This window comes from Trachemys scripta, chromosome 2 (genome assembly GCF_013100865.1).
Source record: "Trachemys scripta elegans isolate TJP31775 chromosome 2, CAS_Tse_1.0, whole genome shotgun sequence".
NCBI lineage: Eukaryota > Metazoa > Chordata > Testudines > Emydidae > Trachemys > Trachemys scripta.
This window is the reverse complement of record NC_048299.1, coordinates 250287302-250310034: the sequence shown is the minus strand read 5'-3', so window position 1 is coordinate 250310034 and position 22733 is coordinate 250287302. Positions and strand designations below refer to the sequence as shown.

The 22733-nt window shown below is 41.5% G+C and overlaps 1 protein-coding gene across 6 annotated transcripts in view; it reads right to left on the bottom strand.

Moving 5' to 3' along the window:
- The window catches only part of OXR1 (oxidation resistance 1), a 509161-nt gene that overhangs the window by 90993 nt on the left and 395435 nt on the right, over window positions 1-22733 (bottom strand). For all 6 annotated transcript variants that reach the window (XM_034763479.1, XM_034763478.1, XM_034763477.1 and 3 more), the window contains one exon: window positions 3499-3683. In XM_034763479.1, the coding sequence (XP_034619370.1) occupies window positions 3499-3683 (185 nt within the window). The remainder of the gene's footprint in view (window positions 1-3498; window positions 3684-22733) is intronic.

Genomic DNA, 22733 nt, shown 5'->3' with positions numbered 1-22733 from the left:
TGGCCTAATGAACATACTGGGAATATGTCCTATTAGTCTTATTGGGAGTTTTGTTAGTCCACAATCCTATTCAACGACACTGCATTCAGGCTAAATGGCTAGTAAACCTGATAGGATTCTTCCAATTTCTTAAAATGAATAGGAAAATGACTGGATCATCACTCAGTTCTTTATTCCTTTCTGAGCTTCAGCTGCCTGATTCAGGGACTGCCTCCAGCTGTAAGTACATCTAAAACACCGGGCACACCCATAGTACCAGGTATGCTATAAACAAACAAGTTTAAATTTTGAAATGTTGTAAAAACATGAGGCTGAAGAAAAACTAATATGATTTGGGTGTCAAGCACAGGAAGAAAAATGAAGTGCAACTCTGAATAATATTATGAAATAAAAGTCATTCCAGAGAAACCTGAAGACAGCAATGCTTTGGAAAACTCAGCAAAGTACAAAGATTCACATGTAGTCAGAAGTAATTTTGGGCAGCAAACAAAGCAGCATTGAGATTACAGTCCCCATCTAACTCAGCTCTGAAGAGACCAGACTGAAATACTGCATTCAGTTCTCAGCAATTCATTACGAGGCACTGAACCTCTCACCTATTTATCAAAGAAAAAAAATAAAATGGATTGAGGGGCTAGAGATATTAACTCACTAGGAAAAAAGTAAGAGTTAAATACATATAGCTTTCTCTAACTAGGGGTGGAATATGGACACAGTAGTACAAACAAACACCAAGAAGGGAAAGAAATTTTAACAGTGGTATAAGGGGCTCTGAACTAGGAGTACTAGGATGAAACTGAAGCCAGACTTTCCTAAATATCAGGAAGGACTTCTCAACAAAGATCTACTGGGAGATTTCACAACTCTCCCTTCCTCCGCCCCATTATGCAGCAGTTAAATTTGCTATATAGAGACTGATAATTTTCATGAGATATTTTGGGTAATTTTTATAGCTTCTTTACACCACCTCTAGGTCATTACAAGCCCTATAATTCAGTTTGTCCAGAGGACACTCTCTCTGGTTGGCTTCCAAAGTCTTTTAGAGCCACAGAGAATGCAGCAGAGCTAGACAAGTCCATGTCAACGTACCAGCAATTGTGTAGCCTGACTGTCCCTATTTTACCATGCTGCAGAACGTCTACTTGGGCAAAATTCTAAGGGTATTTCCTGGGTTCTGGAAACCCATTACTTAACTTGCAGAGCAAAGAGGGAGCATCTGGTGGTGCAGCTAGAGAATAAAGGGAACTGAACTGCAAATTTCATTTTAAGTACTTATACCACTCCCCTTCTGCCCAGCATCCAAGTGCCTTACAAGTAGAGCTGGTTGGGAATATTTTGGCAAATTACTTTCCAGTCAAAAAACACTAATTTGTTGAAACCAAGACTGTTCACTGGTATGGGATGACTTCCATGAATTTCTTCACTTGAAACGTTTAAAAAAAAAAAAAAAAAAAAACACTGAAATTGAAGTGGCCCATTTTTATATTTTCTAAACAAATAATTCTAGTTTCTTGATATGAAGCTACTCTGTTTCTAAATTTAAGACTATTAGAGGGGAAAAAATTAAATTAAAATAGTCAAAATTGAAATATAGTATGTTTTAAGTGACCCAAACTGAATTTTCTGGCTTGTCAATTTGTGAAAATTTTCAAGATTTCAACTTTTCACCCCAATAAAGGGACAGTAAAAAATTTTTAAAATCCCAAATATTTTCCCAGGACAGGAAAACTATTTCCTGCCCAGCTCTACTCACAAACATTAATGAACGTTGAGTATTTTAGCACTCAAAGACTGAAACATTCAAACTCAAGTGCCTAAAGTTAGGCCTCCATGTCTGTATGTACACACCTGATTTTTAGGAGGTACTTATTTTGATACCATAAAGATGAAAGCAAGTTGCCTAGTTTTATAATATCCAGCTTTGAAATTTTTGGCTTAAATTTTTGATAGCTAAGTTGCAGACTTCCTGCACAAACCCTGATTTACTCTAACAGAGTGAGCCACAAATTCTAAACTCCTATTTTCATTCCTTTGGTTTATAGGACTTGTGACAGAAAAATCAAAGTCTACAGCTCAGATTTCTCAGGATCTTTGGCATGTTGTTTTGCAGTAGATTTTTTTAAAGAAGTGGATTTCAAAGTTAATTTGCCTTGGAACACACACCTGCACACACAAGTTATACTGACCTAAGCGCCCGTATGAACAGCGCTATGTCGGCGGGAGAGCTTCTCCCCCCCCAACATAGCTACAGTCAGTCGCAGGGGCTGCAGTAATTAAGTCAATAGGAGAGCTCTCCCATCAGCTTACAGCATCTGCACTAGCAGTGCTACAGCAGTGCAGCTGTAAGCTCTGTAATGTAGTCATAGCCAAAGTCTAACTTCAGTTTTCTCTCTGAAAATCTATGTGGTTTGAAAAAAAATACATTTGAACAGATGTTACAGATGGCATCTTGCCCACATCATCTGGTTATCTTCCTCTGGCATTTTTCAGAGACACGGTATTTCTTTACCTTTGACTTACAACACAAGAATGTGTGTTAATTCTTTACTAAGACACTTTTGAAAGAGTTACACATAGGAGGTAAACAGCCTAAAAAGATATCCTGTAAAGTGTTTGTGCTCTTTTGTTTTATGATTTCTAAGAGTAGCCTGATTCTTTAAAAAAGTTCTCCTTGTTTTAATGTTAAGATAGTTAAGTACCATTTATTCTGTTTTTGATCAAAATATGGACAACTGGAGAACTAGCAGGATAACACCAAGTGACTAAAATAAACCAGAAGAAATTGAGAGGAAGGAATTTTGAGACAGTCTATTTAAAGCTTTATAAACAAAAACTAAAAAGCCCCACACTTATTACATAATGAACATATGGGAAAAGGGCTCTTTGCTTAAGCTTCAGACTCCTTTTATACATCAACTGACATTAGGGTGAGAAAGGTCCTGCTCCATTTTTCCAGTGCTCCAGCACTTATATGGATAATGAATCCTTTATTTTGCTGTTCACTGTATTCCCGATACTAGTTTAAAAAAAAAGGGCAGAAAAAAATTCAGGCCTGTTTATACGTCCAAAGAAGAAAATGTGCCTTTTTTTTAAATGAAGTCAACCATGAAGCATATAACTAAGGTTTCTATCTAAAATTACTCAAGGATTTGGAGCTATTTCAAAACTATTGTGTTTTGCAGTGGTCACCATCAAACAGTTAGTTTGTTAACAGTTAGAATAGGAAAGCAATTATAAGTATGGGGCAAAAATATAGTAACTATTGCCAAATGCTAACTTTCTAAATAGTTGATGCCCAGGAGATGAGGAAGCTAAAATTCATTTGATGTTCATAGAACATATAATAAACCAAGAAAATGAAAATAATAAAGCAGTTTTCCAAGTCTCTCCAAGTTAATCTTGGATATTCTCAAAAAAGTTTACTGTTTTACTATATAGTTACTAATGCAGATGCTATACAACTTTTTGACAAGTTTTACAGATACTAGTCTATCTTACATGGGTAATGAATCCTTTATTTTGCTGTCCACAATTTCTTTATACAGAGCAGCTGACATCACTTCTTCCATTGGACACATGATACCGTACTCTTCGCAGCCGTTCTCTTGGACCATAGGATCAGATTTATGTGGATCAAACATTATATTATTTGGCGTCACTAGCAGCACACCATTGACCGCACCCTAAAATGAGAGGGGGAAAAAAACATGATAAAGGTTTCCTTCACGTTTTAGTTTATCCTTAGTTCTTAAACTAAAGAAAACACCTTTCCTATGAGAATAGCATCTTTTCTGGGGTTTGTACATACTAAAGTAAACTTTGCTAGCCAACGATAGTGTCACAACACCTTCTTGTGCTCTGCAACCAAACAAACTAGTCCCTGTAGTTGGAGATAATACCTTCTCTCCAAGTAGATGTGGACCAATACTGCCCACTTTTCAGGAAGAAAAATCTCAACTCTTTCCTACCTGACGGCCCTACACATTAATTGAGCTGTTGAGTGTTCAAGAATTGCAGCAAGCGTGCTGAGCAAAGCCCCGGCAACGAGGAGATGTTCGTCTACAGATGGTGACCATAAATTTCTTCTGAAGCTTACTCAGATCCTTAAGAGTCATTGTTTCAAAGGTTTGCTGCTTCACCCTTCTCAGAGTTACCTCTGAACTGGACAAGCCAGAGAGTGTTTTATGCTAGCCATTTGCCTCTGCTTCCCCTATACTAAATACTTGGATACTTCTACAGTGCAACAAATGACCAGCAGCAGTGCGTATTAGAGTGTGAGTCAACTGAAAATAGAAGTGTAGATGTTTGGCCTCGGACCTGGGCTCTGAGACGTGGCAAGGGGGGATTTTTTGCTCCATAGCAAGAGCCCAAGTCATAGGTCATCTTTTGCAGTGTTGACATACCTTTATGTCTGGCATAAAGCTCTCTGTTTGACCTAATCGATGGACCCAATCAGATAATTATAAAGAGATCATTCATGTAATAAATACTTGAAGTTGTATTTTGTAAAAAGATATTAGCTTACATTATTAAAAGTAACATATTACAAAATAAAGTTCACTTAAAATGCTACACTAATATCCCTTTTGTTCAATGCATGCAAGAGATAATTAAGCTAGCTTTTAAATTCTTAGAAATCAATAGAAACAGACACCTAAGAGTAATGATGTTTGTCACTAATGCAACCGATTACATTAGATATTTTAGATATTCTGGTGTATTTGTTTTGAAATCACAAATTCACACAGAGCCTCAATCCTTCACCACTGAAATTCAGCCACCTCCTAGGTGAGATACTGAAACTGTTTATTAAACTAAACCTCTTTTCTGAAAGTTTCTAACAAAACAACTAAGATTATATAACAAAGATTAGAGAGTATTTTTCAATTTTGCTTTGCATATTTCCTGGCACTTTATGTATAGCTAAGTTTCAATATTTCTCCTTCAGCCATTCATCATCTTCTGACCATCTGTGTGGGTTTTCCACCAACCCACACAACAGGGGGAAAATATACACATTATAAAAATAGGAAAGTTGTAGACAAAACCTGTCTGGTTTTAAGATTAAGTTGGATAAGTTTATGGAGGGAATGGTTTAATGGTAAAACATTGTAGCCAAGGAAAACCAAGCAGTGGTACATGAATAGCATAATGGCCAACAAGGGTCAGGCTAGAGACTCTTGCCTATATGCTCAGGGTATTACTGATCGCCATATTTGGGGTCGGGAAGGAATTTTCCTCCAGGGTAGATTGGCTCAGCCTCTGGAGGTTTTTCGCCTTCCTCCGCAGCATGGGGCAGGGATCACTAGCAGGAGGGTCTCAGCCGATTGAAGTCACTAAAACACAGGATTGGAGACTTCAACGGCAGAGTCCAGGGAAGGGTCTTGCGGCCTGCAGCATGCAGGGGGTCAGACCAGATGATCATAATGGTCCCTTCTGACCTTATAGTCTATGAGTCTATGAACTTTGGTAGGTAAAACTGAAGAGATGGTGTAGTACCTTTAAAAATACTCCTATTGTTTTTAAGTGATTAGACTTCAATTTGACAATATCTTTTTAATTAATAGTTCACAGGCACACTACATAATCAGGGATTTAACACCTTTTGTGATAAAGTGGAGCATTTAGATGGGCAAAAGTGGCATTATGAAGTGAAATTTGCCCCATTTACGAGACCACTCCCCCCGTCACTTCCCCCCTCCTAACTACAGATTCTGTAAACTCAACCTATAATACAAAGAGTAGTGTTGTTTCAGATTCCTGCATAATCAACAAAATCAATGTGCAATTCCACTGATGTGAGACAGAAGAGACTTTACTTAGCACCACAAGGCACCCAGAGTTGTGGGAGAACAAAGGCTTTTCTGCTAGTAAAGTAAGGCAATAGAATCAAGAATGCAGAGACCAAGTTTGTTGAATAAAAGTGACGGCATATTTTAACACTCATTTCTTTTAAAACATGGAAGTATATTAATCACTATCAATGGTTAAGTCTTTTCTGAAAGGTAGCACCTCTAGCAGTTTAGCAGCCTACAATTTACACAAAGGATATTGCTGCAGCCTAATCCTAAGGCCAGATCCCAGAGCAGAGAAGGCAAAGATCACAGTGCCTGGGGTGCCAGGAACCAGAAGCCAAACTCTGGATTCAGAGAGAAGGCCAACACAGGATTATGAGGTTCTAAGTAGTAACCACAGTTAAACATTTAGATCAGATCTAGCTGACAGACCATTCCGCAGTCTGTCTCTAAAACAGAAAATCCTGCAATTACTTGGATGGCAGCTGAAAGCATACCTAGGATTTTTATACTGCTTACATTGCTGTAGTACTTAAGTGCACGTACAGCAGTCACACAAAAGTCTTCCCCCAAAGTTTACCATCACAGAAGTAAAAAAAGGAAAGTCCTCACTGGAATGGAACATCAGAATCAGGATATTCAAGGGGCAACAGTTCTTAAAAATGATTCCAAAATATGCAACAACTTTTAAAATACACTGCTACCCCGATATAATGCGACCCGATATAACACTAATTCAGATACAACGCGGTAAAGCAGTGCTCCGGGCGGGAGGGGCTGCGCACTCCGGTGGATCAAAGCAAGTTCAATATAACGCGGTTTCACCTATAACGCGGTAAAATTTTTTGGCTCCTGAGGACAGCATTATATTGAGGTTGCATCCGACGAATTGGGCATTCACCCACGAAAGCTTATGCTCCAATACATCTGTTAGTCTTAAAGATGCCACAGGACTCTCTGTTGCTTATATCGAGGTAGAGATGTACTATTCTTAAAATCCTGGCCTTAAGGAGAGTAGAGACTTAACTAGATATGGTTACTCATTACTTGGGACTAGCTTTGTAGCCTGGTCGACAGTGAACAGAAAATTACTTAAAAAATTAGGCTGGCAAAGATACAGATGTGAGTGAGGATTTAAAAGAAAAAAGGTAACCCAAAATTCAAGCCCAGCAAGTCTACTGTATGGCTTTCAACATAATCCAAGCTCTCTATCAACCATGCCTCATTTCATCATCTTCAGGACAAACAACACTGAACAGTGAGGCTACATAGCCTCATAAGCAAAAGGACTTTGGGCAAATGATGCCAAACCCTTAAAAAAAAAATCTGATTTGTTTACTATAGCCTGCACTGGGGCATTCACATTTCCAGGATTGGATCTTTATCTCTACTTGGGCTGTTTACTATGTAGCTCTTCCTTATTGGATCAAGGACACAGTACTGAAGAACCCAAAACGCCCCCATTAAAAGCAAAGCATTTTTCATTAGTGAACAGTTGTCATCTTGACTGTTATTGCCTATACTGACAAACTGCTTAGCTTTATTTAAAGTGGAGAAACATATACATGTTCTCCGTTATGGATTTGCAGACACTTCAAGATAGTCTTGAAAGTTTACCAGGCCAGGTAGAACCCTCTCACGTCTGCCACTTTAACATGATGGTGAAAAACAAAAATACAAGTGCTATTTCACTCACCAATAAGAAAAACAGATTTCAATCATCAAGACTAAATAATTTTGCAAGCCATTTTTATGTTGGTTAATGGAATCCTAGAGACTAAAACCGTATCCAAAAGGGTACATGTGAAGAATCAGCTGCATGTTTACTTCTGCTATAGTTCACCTTGCCGCATACTGACAGACATGTTTTTCACATTTACTAGATATTACCACAATAGAGTAAATTGAGACAAACTGTTCTAGCTAAAGAGAAGTATCAAGGAATAAATTTATTTCAAGGATAAATCCTAACAGTTTTGACGAACTTAGGTGGGACTTTGCTTTTATAGGCTAACTACTGAGGCACAGAGGATTATAAATGCACTCTTTCTGCTGGTGGGCCTACAGCCAAAAATGAAAATCTGTTAATATCCTTGGGGAAAGGACAAACTCAAAGAAAGGGCATTTTACTGTACTTGGAGGTTTCCCAAAACAAATAAAAAAAGATAAGTTTGGTGATTAAAGGCAACCTGTATCTTTAGGTAGTTGTCCTTGAAGTGCCTGGAAGACAAATATTCCAGTTCTACAGCTGCAATACAAAAAGCTTGTGAGCATTTAGTTTGGGAAAAATGTTCCTGCTCCTTCCCTAAACGCCAATAGTATAAGTCAGTCATTTAAGGTCTAACTCCAACCAAGTACCTCATATTACAGGGCCTGGGGAGACAGTACAAAGGAATAAAAAAATCCTTGGAAGTCCTTAGATGTGCATTATAGACTTCCATAGTGTTCTTAGGCTCATGTTTAAGCACAATATGAACAGCTGAAAACTTGTCCAGACTCCTTGGAAAAAACAGACTTAGTGTTTCATAATTCCTGACCAAGAGCTGGCCTAGCTTTTTTGTTTTATTTTAAACAAGTCTTGTTGGCAAGTTGTTTGCTGTGATTCAGCTACAGACCTATAATGATTTCAGGGTTTATTTCTCTCTCTCATTGAAGAAAAACTAACTTGTGGCAGCTTCCTTATCTCTACGACAGAGAGCTTCAGTAGTTGAAAAGGAACGTGTTGGCCCTTCAAAACATCACTGATGCTTCCATCAGACTTTCCCATTTATAATGTTACTGGGGTCACGACAAGTATTCTGTGCTGTGAAAGAAAACGCACAACCACTCCTCCTCAGGGATGCTAGTTTTGTCAACTTTCACAAAACCTTTACAGCTCTTCTGTATACTAACTAGGAGAGCTCACTCATTCCCACTAAATACAGACTAAACACAAGTTGAATAAAGAAGCTTGCGTAATTGTGGATTTCTTAATAGCTGATGGTTCCTGATTTGACATTCTCTTCATTAAGATTTCTAACCTATACTAATAAGTTTGCTTTATTATACACACATTTGATTCACATTAGGGCTGTCAATCCCATTTTAACTCACAGGATTAACTCAAAAAAATTAATCACGATTAAAAAAATTAATCGCAGTTTTAATCACACAGTTAAACAATAACAGAATATCAATTGAAATTTATTATAAATATTTTTGGATTTTTCTCTACATTTTCAAATATATTGATTTCATGTACAACAATACAAAGTGTACAGTGCTCACATTATTTATGTAACAAAAAATCTACATATGTAAGTTGCATTTCCACGATAAACAGATCGTATTACAGCATTTGTAGTAAAAAACTAATATAAGGTGAGCACTGTACGCTTTGTATTCTATGTAATTAAAATCAATATATTTGAAAATGTAGAAGAACATCCAAAAATATTTCAATTGATATTCTATTATTAACAGTGCGATTAAAACTGATTAATCGGGATTAATTTTTGTAATCGTTTGACAGCCCTAATTCGTATACATTACACACAATAAGCTATAAATAGTTAATATAAACATACTATGAATTTAATATTCATTGAATGTGCCAAACTGATGAAACTTGATACCATAGGTATGTACAGTCAACCAACAGTGGTCAGGAACTGCTGCTGTTAATGTCCCTACCAATGAACGAAGACCACCTTAGTGATGAGAACATAGTCTCAAGAGAAGTTAAGGCTTGAAAAGGCATAAAACTGAAATATCAAATAGTGTACTGCCAACTGTGCTGGTGGTTTTGCAACCACACACACACACCTACCTTCTTTCATATCTTATGGCCATTTTCTAGTCAATTAGTTATCTGAGATAAAGTTTAACAAGTGACAGAAAAGGAAGCTTTCTAACACATTAACACTAGCTCTTGGACCCAGTTTGTAAAAATCCTATCCTATCACAGTTTTGTCTAAGACAGGGTTGATGGGAGGAACAAAAAAATTTTGAGATGCAAATGTGACAAAAAGTTAACATCACTTGGTTGGATTACTGAACTGCAAAGCATGCATGCAGGTCTTTGTTCCTCCTTTCAGCAACAGGATATCATGCCTGGTGTGGAAAGCAAAATTCAAAGTAGTGCACTTGTGAAATTCTGAGGGTCTATAGTACCAGGCCAGAAAGATGTGGGAGCATTCAGAAGATCTAGCCAGTTGGTAGTATGAGATTTTCTAATTATAGATTGGCTGATTCTCCTTGAGTGATGGGAGCTCTCTCAAATAATGGCTTGGACTGTTCTAGCTCCTAATTAACTTGATTGATATAATGTGTGTGAGACAGAAAGTGAGACACCCAATTTACTACTCCTGAGGGAATTCTGCACCAAAAAATAAAAAAAATTCTGTGCACAATATTTTAAAATTCTGCATATTTTGTCAATAAATAAATGTGGAAGCTCCAGCATGGCAATGGGGAGCACAGGCCACTGGCTGCACAGAGGTGCAAAATGACCCTGCAGCGCCCCCACCTTTCTTCACCCTTGACACAGACTCAGCGGTGAGGCTGCAAGGGTCGGGCCTGCCCCAGAAACACCCCAGGGCCCTACACCTTCAGGCTCAGCTCAGCAAGATCCAAGTAGGGAGGGCTTAGTGGGGGGACGACCCAGGTGTGGTGTGAGAGGGTTCTGTGTGGGGCAATCTGGGTACGGGGGGGTCAGGTGCAGGGGCAATGGGACTCTGCAGGGGGTACAATTGAAGGTAGTTGGAGCTCAGCGGAGGGATTGGGGCTTGGTGGGGTGGAGGTCTGGGTGAAGCTGGTTGTGGCTCAGTGGGGTGGGGATCCAGGTGCGGGGGACAAGTTGGGGCGGGAGGGGTCTCGTTGGGGTGGAGGTCTGGGTGCAGGGGTGGGGGGGCTTGGCAGGAGTACAGGTGCAGTGAGCGTTCTGGATGCAGAGGGGTCAGGTTGACAGGGGAGCAGCTCCCTGTACAGTGATCCCTCCCCCCACATAGGAGAGAAGTGATAGAAGTGCTAATAAATAAATACAACTACAACATTGTTGGCATCACTGAAACTTGGTGGGATAATACACATGATTGGAATGTTGGTGTGGATGGGTACAGCTTGCTCAGGAAGGACAGACAGGGGAAAAAGGGAGGAGGTGTTGCCTTATATATTAAAAATGTACACACTTGGACTGAGGTAGAGATGGACATAGGAGACGGAAGTGTTGAGAGTCTCTGGGTTAGGCTAAAAGGGGTAAAAAAACAAGAGAGAAGTCATGCTAGGAGTCTACTACAGGCCACCTAGCCAGGTGGAAGAGGTGGATGAGGCTTTTTTTTAAGCAACTAACAAAATCATCCAAAGCCCAAGATTTGGTGGTGATGGGGGACTTCAACTATCCGGATATAAGTTGGGAAAATAACACAGCGGGGCACAGACTATCCAACAGATTCTTGGACTGCATTGCAGACAACTTTTTATTTCAGAAGGTTGAAAAAACTACTAGGGGGGGAAGCTGTTCTAGACTTGATTTTAACAAATAGGGAGGAACTCGTTGAGAATTTGAAAGTAGAAGGCAGCCTGGGTGAAAGTGATCATGAAATCATAGAGTTTGCAATTCTAAGGAAGGGTAGAAGGGAGAACAGCAAAATAGAGACAATGGATTTCAGGAAGGCAGATTTTGGTAAGCTCAGAGAGCTGATAGGTAAGGTCCCAGGGGAATCAAGACTGAGGGGAAAAACAACTGAGGAGAGTTGGCAGTTTTTCAAAGGGACATTATTAAGGGCCCAAAAGCAAGCTATTCCGCTAGATAGGAAAGAAAATGTGGCAAAAGACCACCTTGGCTTAACCATGAGATCTTGCATGATCTAAAAAATAAAAAGGAGTCATATAAAAAATGGAAACTAGGACAGATTACAAAGGATGAATATAGGCAAACAACACAGGAATGCAGAGGCAAGATTAGAAAGGCAAAGGCACAAAATGAGCTCAAACTAGCTACAGGAATAAAGGGAAACAAGAAGACTTTTTATCAATACATCAGAAGCAAGAGGAAGACCAAAGACAGGGTAGGCCCACTGCTTAGTGAAGAGGGAGAAACAGTAACAGGAAACTTGGAAATGGCAGAGATGCTTAATGACTTCTTTGTTTCGGTCTTCACTGAGAAGTCTGAAGGAATGCCTAACATAGTGAATGTTAATGGGAAGGGGTTTGGTTTAGCAGATAAAATAAAAAAAGAACAAGTTAAAAATCACTTAGAAAAGTTAGATGCCTGCAAGTCACCAGGGCCTGATGAAATGCATCCTAGAATACTCAAGGAGCTAATAGAGGAGGTATCTGAGCCTCTAGCTATTATCTTTGGAAAATCATGGGAGACAGGAGAGATTCCAGAAGACTGGAAAAGGGCAAATATAGTGCCCATCTATAAAAAGGGAAATAAAAACAACCCAGGAAACTACAGACCAGTTAGTTTAACTTCTGTGCCAGGGAAGATAATGGAGCAAGTAATTAAGGAAATCATCTGCAAACACTTGGAAGGTGGTAAGGTGATAGGGAATAGCCAGCATGAATTTGTAAAGAACAAATCGTGTCAAACCAATCTGATAGCTTTCTTTGATAGGATAACGAGCCTTGTGGATAAGGGTGAAGCTGTGGATGTGGTATACCTAGACTTTAGTAAGGCATTTGATACGGTCTCACATGATATTCTTATCGATAAACTAGGCAAATACAATTTAGATGGGGCTACTATAAGGTGGGTGCATAACTGGCTGGATAACCGTACTCAGAGAGTTGTTATTAATGGTTCCCAATCCTGCTGGAAAGGCATAACGAGTGGGGTACCGCAGGGGTCTGTTTTGGGACCGGCTCTGTTCAATATCTTCATCAACGACTTAGATATTGGCATAGAAAGTACGCTTATTAAGTTTGTGGATGATACCAAACTGGGAGAGATTGCAACTGCTTTGAAGGACAGGGTCATAATTCAAAATGATCTGGACGAATTGGAGAAATGGTCTGAGTTAAACAGGATGAAGTTTAACAAAGACAAATGCAAAGTGCTCCACTTAGGAAGAAAAAAATCAGTTTCACACATACAGAATGGGAAGTGACTGTCTAGGAAGGAGTACGGCAGAAAGGGATCTAGGGGTTATAGTGGACCACAAGCTAAATATGAGTCAACAGTGTGATGCTGTTGCAAAAAAAGCAAACATATTCTGGGATGTATTAACAGGTGTGTTGTGAGCAAGACATGAGAAGTCATTCTTCCGCTCTACTCTGCTCTGGTTAGGCCTCAGCTGGAGTATTGTGTCCAGTTCTGGGCGCCGCATTTTAAAAAAGATGTGGAGAAATCGGAAAGGGTCCAGAGAAGAGCAACAAGAATGATTAAAGGTCTTGAGAACATGACCTATGAAGGAAGGCTGAAAGAATTGGGTTTGTTTAGTTTGGAAAAGAGAAGACTGAAAGGGGACATGATAGCAGTTTTCAGGTATCTAAAAGGGTGTCATAAGGAGGAGGGAGAAAACTTGTTCACCTTAGCCTCTAAGGATAGAGCAAGAAGCAATGGGTTTAAACTGCAGCAAGGGAGGTCTAGGTTGGACATTAGGAAAAAGTTCCTAACTGTCAGGGTGGTTAAACACTGGAATAAATTGCCTAGGGAGGTTGTGGAATCTCCATCTCTGGAGATATTTAAGAGTAGGTTAGATAAATGTCTATCAGGGATGGTCTAGACAGTACTTGGTCCTGCCATGCGGGCAGGGGACTGGACTCTATGACCTGTCGAGGTCCCTTTCAGTCCTAGAATCTATGAATCTAGGGGCAAGAAGTGGGGAGGTGGAGGGGTGCACAGCTTCCTGCAGTTGAGGAGATTTCTGGGGCTGCATCTTACCTTGCCCCAGCTGCTCCATGCAGGGGAAGAATAAGTCCCGTCCTCCCCAACCCGTATAGCAACTGAGCCCGGCGCAGGGTAGGAGCCACCGGTTGGGGGTATCCCCAGTCCCATCCTGTGCCTCTGCAGTGATTTACCTCTCTATCGGCTGCTCCAGGTGCCTGAAACGACTGCTGGGGAGGGTTGTGTGACCACTCGTATAGCTTCCCTTTGCTTCCCCCTCATTTTCTGCAGGGAAGCAAATAAATCTGCGGGGACATGAATTCTGCGCACACACAGAGGTGCAGGTTTCCTCCAGGAGTAGTTTACAAATAAAAATAATTGATGAAAGCATACTCCTATAGACAATTACTTCCATATGATAAACGTGGAATCACCAGACTGGATCAGACCAAAGGTCTATCTAGTCCAGTAACCTGTCTGACCTAGTGGTGAGCACCAAACGCTTGAGAGCAAGGTGTAAGAATGAGGAAAAAATGCAGGTGTGGAGTGGTGACACTCCCATATTACATCTCATCCTGATTTCTAGTAATTGAAGATTGGCTTAAGCACTGAAGCATGAGGTTTAATATTCCTTCCACTAAATTTCTAAGCATTGACACGAATATTCTGGATGTGAATATAAGAGTGTCCATTTATTCTTTTACATAGGGATTGTCCAGTTTGGACACAAGTCAGATATTTGGAATAGCAATATACAAAAACCTGTAGGAGAACACTTCAACCTTCCTGGACACACAATAGCAGATTTAAAGGTAGCCATCCTGCAGCAAAAAAACTTCAGGACCAGACTTCAAAGAGAAACTGCTGAGCTTCAGTTCATTTGCAAATTTGACACCATCAGCTCAGGATTAAACAAAGACTGAATGGCTAGCCAACTACAAAAGCAGTTTCTCCTCCCTTGGTGTTCACACCTCCTCAACTGCTAGAAGAGGGCTCAATCCTCCCTGATTGAACTAACCTCGTTATCTCTAGACTGATTCTTGCCTGCATATTTATACCTGCCTCTAGAAATTTCCACTACATTCATCTGATGAAGTGGGTATTCACCCACGAAAGCTTATGCTCCAATATGTCTGTTAGTCTATAAGGTGCCACAGGACTCTTTGTTGCATTTTACAGATCCAGACTAACATGGCTACCCCTCTGATACTTAAGAACGGAAGATTCAAAAAGGGATTAAGATCCACTTCCTGTGGCAGAGAGCACAACAGTTTAATTCTATGTTGTGTGAAAAAGCATTTCCTTTTATTGGTTTTGAATTTGCAACCTTTCGATTTTATTAAATATTTGTTTCTAATTCTGTTTAGATCCAATAGAGAATAGAGACAACTGTATGTTATTTTTAACTCTACATAAATAAATTACAATGATTTGGACATGTAAACATGCATATTTATTTGTTTTTCTTAAAGTTAATTAGGAATTTTAGGAAAAATTGTCAGAGCGGCCACCAGCAAGAGTTGGTGGCCACACTCTGAGGCCACCAAAAATTTGTTGTGAGAACCCAACAGCTCATGTTCAACGGGCACAACATACACCTCTACCCAGATATAATGCAACCCGATATAACACAAATTCAGATATAACACAGTAAAGCAGTGCTCCGGGGAGGGCAGGGCTGTGCACTCCAGCAGATCAAAGCAAGTTCGATATAACGCGGTTTCACCTATAACGCGGTAAGATTTTTTTGGCTCCTGAAAACAGCATTATATCGAGGTTGAGGTGTATCTCTTTCCACCAAGTTATTGTGACAGACTGCCTGGAAGCACTTTAACAGAGATCTAGTTTTACTGCACATGCACATTTGACTTTCTGGCTTCAGCTACTGACGTGCTGAACTTGAATTCCAAGCTTAATCCTGAGTAACTTCAATACCTCCCTGCAAAGGGCGTGCCATGCTATGCACCAGGTGAGAAATCCACAGTACCCCAGCTGCACACACAAACATTAGAACCACCAGGTGATTTTGTAAACTGTTGGAGAGTTTTATTTAAGGGGGTTTTGTCTTGGGAACTGCTGCTCAAAATGACCCCACATTTGTACCACTAACTCAAACCCTTGTTTGAGTCAACATTTGACTTTTAGTACTTCAGATAACCTTTTAAACAGTATGCAACTCTCAACCTTAAACTTTTGCCATGATTAAACATGGGTGCAGTTAAATTCATCATTCAACCCTACACTTTGGTTTCTGATTCCTAGCCAGTTTTTGACCCATGACAATACTTGGCCTTTCACCACACACTACAGTCTAGCTTTCTACATGGCTGCCTGTACAACCAGGGAGTTAGGTACTTGGTGGGAGAAAGAAGTTCAGTCCCTTTGGCAGGGACAAAATAGTCTCTCACCTTCTTAGATGAGTGGGAACATGATGCTGGGTACGTTAGACCACTCATTCTGGTTCCATGATGGCCTCATTAACCAGTAGCACCACCTTGCTTGGATCTGTAGGCTGCAGAACAGCTAGAAGCCAGTGCTGGGAGTCCTGAACTCCATCCAATACTATATGGAGGTCATTGACTATCCTCTGAAATAGTTCCTGGTACTGCCTATATTTCTCAGGAAGAGATGGTGAGGATGGAGTGACAACTTCATTAGGAGACAAGGATGAGGTTCTTATTAGGGCTGTCAATCACAGTTAACTCACATGATTAACAAAAAAATTAACTGCAATTAAAAATATTAATCACGATTAATCACACTTAAATAGAATACCAATTGAAATTTATCAAATATTTTGAATGTTTTTCTACATTTTCAAATATATTGATTTCTATTACAACTCAGAATACAAAGTGTACAGCACTCATTTTATATTTTTTATTACAAATATTTGCCCTGTAAAAATGATAAACAAAATAAATAGTATTTTTCAATTCACCTCGTATAAGTATTGTAGTGCAATCTCTTTATAATGGAAGTGTAACTTACAAATGTAGATTTTTTTTGTTACATAACTGCACTCAAAAACAAAACGTAAAACTTTAGAGCCTAACAAGTCCACTCGGTCTTACTACTTGTTCAGCCAACTGCTAAGACAAACAAGTTTGTTTATATTTACGGGAGATACTGCTGCCTGCTTCTTATTTATGTCATCACCTGAAAGTGAGAACAGGTATTCCAATGGCACTTTTGTAGCTGGCGTTGCAAGGTATTAATGTGCCAGATATGCTAAAAATTCATATGCCCCTTCAGCCACCATTCCAAAGGACATGCTTCCATACAGACGACAATCATTAAAAAAATAATGCGTTAATTAAAATTTGTGACTGAACTCCTTGCGGGAGAATTGTAGGTCTCCTGTTCTGTTTAACCTGCATTCTGCCATATATTTTATGTTCTAGCAGTCTTGGATGATGACCCAGCACATGTTTGTTTTAAGAATATGTCCACAGCAGATTGAACAAAAGGCAAAGAAGGTACCAATGTGAGATTTCTAAGGATAGATACAGCACTCGACCCAAGGTTCAAGACTCTGAAGTGTCTTCCAAAATCTGAGAGGGACGAGGTGCAAAGAATGCTTTCAGATGTCTTAAAAGAGCAACACTCCGATGTGGAAACTACAAAACCTAAACCACCAAAAACGAAAATCAACCTTCTGCTGGTGGCATCCGACTCAGATGATGAAAATGAACATGCATTGGTCCGCTCTGTTTCGGATCGTTATCGAGCAGAACCCAGCATCAGCATAAATGCATCTTCTGTAATGGTGGCTGAAGCATGAAAAGATGTATGAATCTTTAGCCCATCTGGCACATAAATATCTTGCAATGCCAGCTACAACAGTGCCATGAGAACGCCTGTTCTCACTTTCAGGTGACACTGTAAACAAGACGTGGGCAGCATTACCTCCTGCAAATTGTAACCAAACTCGTTTGTCTGAGCGACTGGCTGAAGTAGGACTGAGTGGACTTGTAAGTTCTAAAGTTTTTACATTGCATTAAAAAATGTTATTTTTTGTACATAATTTTACATTTGTAAGTTCAACTTTCATTCATATACTATTTCTTTTGTCTTTTTTACAGTGCAAATATTCGTAATCAAAAATAAAGTGAGCAGTATAGACTTTGTATTTTGTGTTGTAATTTAAAATCAATATATTTGAAAATGTAGAACACATCCAAAAATATTTAAATAAATGGTATTCTATTATTGTTTAATCACGTGATTAATTGCAATTAATTTTTTTAATCGCTTGACAGCCCTAGTTCTTATTGATACCTGCAGATTCACATCAATGTTCTCCTCCTCCTGTACTCTGACAGATTCAGTGGATGCAGCATTGGAGAGTTGTGGTATAATTCATGGATGGAGCTGGGGCACCTTCCTGAGTGCTTCAAGAGCCCCAATAAAGGCCAAAAGGAGGGACTGGACGGGGAAGATCCCAGGATATCACGTACTAGCAGCCCCTGGGAAAGTCATATCTGGCAGGATGTTGTTCAGATCTGACTGCCTGTCAGGGCTCAGCTTTTTACTAGGAGATGATGGACCACCCAGAGTGTTTGACTCAGTCTAAGAACTGCTCTCTCCCCGTTGGTTGAGCCAACGGTACCAGAGGGTGGGTACTCAAGCCTGAGAGTTGGAGAGGAGATGTTCTAAGGTCACCAATGCAGTTTCATCCTCCAGTGTGGCAATATCCCTCAGGAGGAATGCGCCGGAGAGAAAACATCCTCCAGTGTAGTGTAGGTGTCTGTATGACCCAGTGTTTGGGGCATTCCGACAGTCAGGACTGATGGCTAGGATGCATCTTGGGAAGTTGTAGTGGGGCAGTCTTTTGAAGGACGGGCCAGTACAGAATAAGAATCAGGTCCAGCACTTCTGGATGGAGCTGGTAGGTGTCGGTCCTTGTGTTTCAGAGCTGAAGCCATTGACAATGCTGATAGATCCATTTTCTTACAGGCTTTACCCTCCAGCCTGGGGGTCTTTAGAGGTCCTAGAGCCATCAGATCTTCACACAAAGGCCTGAACAGGCTCAGGGAGGGATCCCTTCTTTTATGGGCAGATCTGGAAAGGGATCGGTCCTTGCAACTATGAGAGTGCCTCCTACAGTAACTCCTCACTTAATGTTGGAGCTAGCTGAGGGGGGCTTGGAACCAAGGTGGACTGACAGCCCCCTCCCCTCCATCAGCTACCCCAAGTTCCCTGTGCAGCAGCCGCCCAGCAGGCTATCAATTGCGGAGCAGTTCAGCTGTTCCTCCCTCCACTGCCATGTGCTGCTCCTGCCCTCGGTCTTGGAGCTGCTCCCAGAAGCCTCCTGCTTGCTGTGCAGAGATGAGGAGGAAAAGGGGTGCTAATGTCAGGGTGTTCCCCTCCCCCCCACTCCTGTACCCCATCGCCACAGAATTTGGGGGGACATGACAGGGCTCAGGACAGAGGGAGCTTGCTGGCAGCAGCTGCTGTCTCAACTTGCTGATCTACTTAAAAAGGCAGTGTACTTAGAGTGCGGTCAGAGTACTTAAAGGGGCAAGACGAGTCTCTCTCTTTTACACACACGGTGTGTCTCTCTCTGCCAGGCTTCTCTCCTCCCTCCATTCGTGCTGCCTTGTAGAGTATGAGGCTACATTAACAATAATGTGTTAACTCTTGAGGGCTCAGCCGAGCGCTAGTTCATCATTTAGCAGTAAGGCATTTCCTGGGAAATATCCCACCCTCTGACTCCACCACCTAAACCAGGCTTCACAATCATTGCAGTTTGTTTAAAAAATTTTTTTTTTTTTTTTTTGGCGCCATAAACACACACAACCCTGGAAACTAATCTCCCACACTTACATTAATTCTTATGGGGAAATTGGATTCACTTAACATAGTTTCGCTTAAAGTAGCATTTTTCAGGAACATAACTTCAACATTAAGTGAGGAGTTACTGTACTGTCATGGGAAGCCTAAGAAGAAGAGTCCTTGGGCTTAGCAGCTGTAGACTCTGCTCCTAAGCTCGTGCTCAAAAGGGCACTGCTCATCTGATGGGCCCAATATACTGGGGGGGGGGGGTCCTCCCTAGCCCACATCAGAGCATAGACTCAGACTTCCCTGTTAGATGTTTCCTTAAGCAAAGCTCAGGAGCTGTGTGTGTTTGCAATGGAAATGAACAGATGTTGCACTTTGCAGCAATAAACAGTAGAGACAGCATTGGTGATCATCACTCACAGAGAAGGAGCAATGGCAGGAGACAGTTCTTGAACCTGGGACTCTGGGCTTATTTCCAGACTCTACGGAGGGGGTCCCCCAACATGAGGAGAGCTACTGCACATGTGTGGGCCAATGCACACAGCTTGTTAGAATGCCCAGACTCTGGCACATGGCATGCATGCGCACCTACATGTGGAATACATAAAGGGACCAGCACTCAAAGAACTTTAACTTAGATAAGCACACAAATCTAGATATGTCATGAGCTACATTAGTGAGGAAGCAAACAACCCATCTCTCCAACACATCTACTCAACCTCCAGTTCAATAAGAAAGGTTCATAAAAGCAATTCTGGTGGAGGAACACACTGAACAAGACTAAGGGGGAGACTTTCAGTAGTACCTAAGGGATTTAAGAGTACAAGTTAATAGGACTCTCTTCCATCCCCCAGACAACAGAAGGGAATTTTGGTTCAATATGTAAAAATAAAGTTTTTATTAGAACAAACCACCTATCAACTCTGAAGGTTTCCCAGTCAAGTAGAGGTGCAGGAAATGCTTCAAGATGCCAAAAGAGAGGGTTTAGAGTTTAGGGTAAAAATACCAAAGAGCGGAACGTAGAAATCTAGAAGCCTAAACTTCAAAATAAATGGGAGGCCTGAAAAGTTTATGATTAAACTTACGATAAACAGACAGGTTATGGGCAAAAAACAACAACAAAAAAAAATCATGGGCAATGACTAGTTCATGACTTATACTATAAATACCCCTATTTAATCTTTTTGGGGGGGGGGGGGGGGAGAAAATGGCTGGAGGGGCGGTGCCGGGGGGACCCGATGCTGGGGGAAGTCTGTGGCACCAGTGGTTGGGGGGAGCCCTGGAGGGTTCCCCGGCTGCTCCTGCCACCACGTGTGAGGGGGGCGACCCTGGACCCCGCTTAGGTGGCCCCGAGGGCCACCCGCATCGGCCACTGCTTGGATGGTCCTCGGGGCCGGCTGCTGGAGTTGGGCCACCCCAGCAGCAGCTGGCACGGTTGGCTGTGGGGCTGCCCAAGAAGCTGGTTGCAGAGCTGCTCCAGCTGCAGCCAGTGTGGCGGTCCCCAGGGACGCCTGAGCATCGGTCCCCAGGAGTAGCTGCTTGGCTGGCTGTGGGGTCAGCCACACTGGCCGCTGCAGATGTCACGGATGGATTAACTTCTTAAGAGGAAGATTACCTAGTGGTATTTTTAGACATGACCACAAACACGTGAATTGTTTCTGTAAACATGCCTGTAACAGGGACTTTGGTGGGCTGCATGGCCTACTTGTTAATGTCCACCGACTCTCCTGAAGACAGTGACAGGGGAGCCTGAGGCCCACCCACTCCATCAGGTCCTGACCCAGAGACCTAAGAGGGTTAAGAGTTTGGCCTCTGAGTTACCCTCTCTGGGCTACTTCCTACTACTGCCTTCCTCCCTCAGCCTCTGGTCTCAGATAAGGAAAAATGAAAAAGAAACCAAACCATCAGCACCAGCCAGGCTCAGCATATTATTCTCTTCCCTCAGAGAGGCTTCTCTGGCCCTTTTGTCAGAAGACTTCAGGATAGGTCTGTACTCCTCCCCTCTAAACTGGGTTGCTCCCTATTCAACCCCGTCTCTCCAGTTGGAGCATGCTCTGCAGAGCTGGTGGGATAGGGCTACCTGTGTCATCCTTTAACCCTTTCCAACTCACTGTGGGATTTGTGTACAATGCCCTTATTCTTTTCAAGATAGAAAAACTGCATGTCTGTAAGAGGATGGGAGAGGTAGATACGCTGGAGGGTAGGGATAGGGTCCAGAGTGACCTAGACAAATTGGAGGATTGGGCTAAAATAAGTCTGATGAGATTCAACAAGGACAAGTGCAAAGTCCTGCACTTAGGATAGGAGAATCCAATACACAGCTACAGGCTGGGGACCAACTGGCTAAGTGGCAGTTCTGCAGAAAAGGACCTGGGAATTACAGTGGACGAAATGCTGGATATGAATCAACAGTGTGCCCTTGTTGCCAAGAACAAGGATTGGGCATATTGGGCTGCAGTAGTAGGAGCATTGCCAGCAGATCGAGGGAAGTGATTATTCCCCTCTATTTGACACTGGTGAGGTCACATCTGGAGGACTGCATCCAGTTTTGGGGGCCCCACTACAGAAAGGATGTGGACAAATTGGAGAGAGTCCAGCAGAAAGCAACGAAAATGATTAGGGAGCTGGGGCACATGACTTATGAGGAGAGGCTGAGGGAACTGGGCTTATTTAGTCAGCAGAAGAGAAGAGTGAGGGGGTATTTGATACCAGCCTTCAACTACCTGAAGGGGGGTTCCAAAGAGGATGGAACTAGGCTGTTCTCAATGGTGGCAGATGACAGAATAAGAAGCCATGGTCTCAAGTTGCAGTGGGACAGGTTTAGTTTGGATATTAGGAAAAACAATTTCACAAGGAGGGTGGTGAAACACTGGAATGGATTACCAAGGGAGGTGGTGGAATCTCCATCCTTAGCGGTTTTTAAGGCCTGGCTTGACAAAGCCCTGGCTGGGATGATTTAGTTGGGGTTGGTCCAGCTTTGAGCAGGGTGTTGGATTAGATGACCTCCTGAGATCTCTTCCAATCCTAATCTTCTATTATTCCATGACATGAATCAAAGCAATAAAGAATGGCAAGGTAACTAGGTGATCTTTAGGGAGTAACTTGAAGAAAGAAGCAGTAGTGTTTTGTCCTTTTGAATGGAAAGTTCATAACTAACACCTGCAGTTCTCACTCTTCCACCTGAGAATATAGCAATTCAAAAAAATGTACTTTAGAGAAACCCAAGGAAAAAGCTAATAAGAGCTCAAAGAGATAGCCTATCAATTTCAAGTCCCACCTAGGAGAGGAGGACCAGGAGTGAAGTAAACCCACTGTGTACCACATTGGATTACGAGCAAAGACAG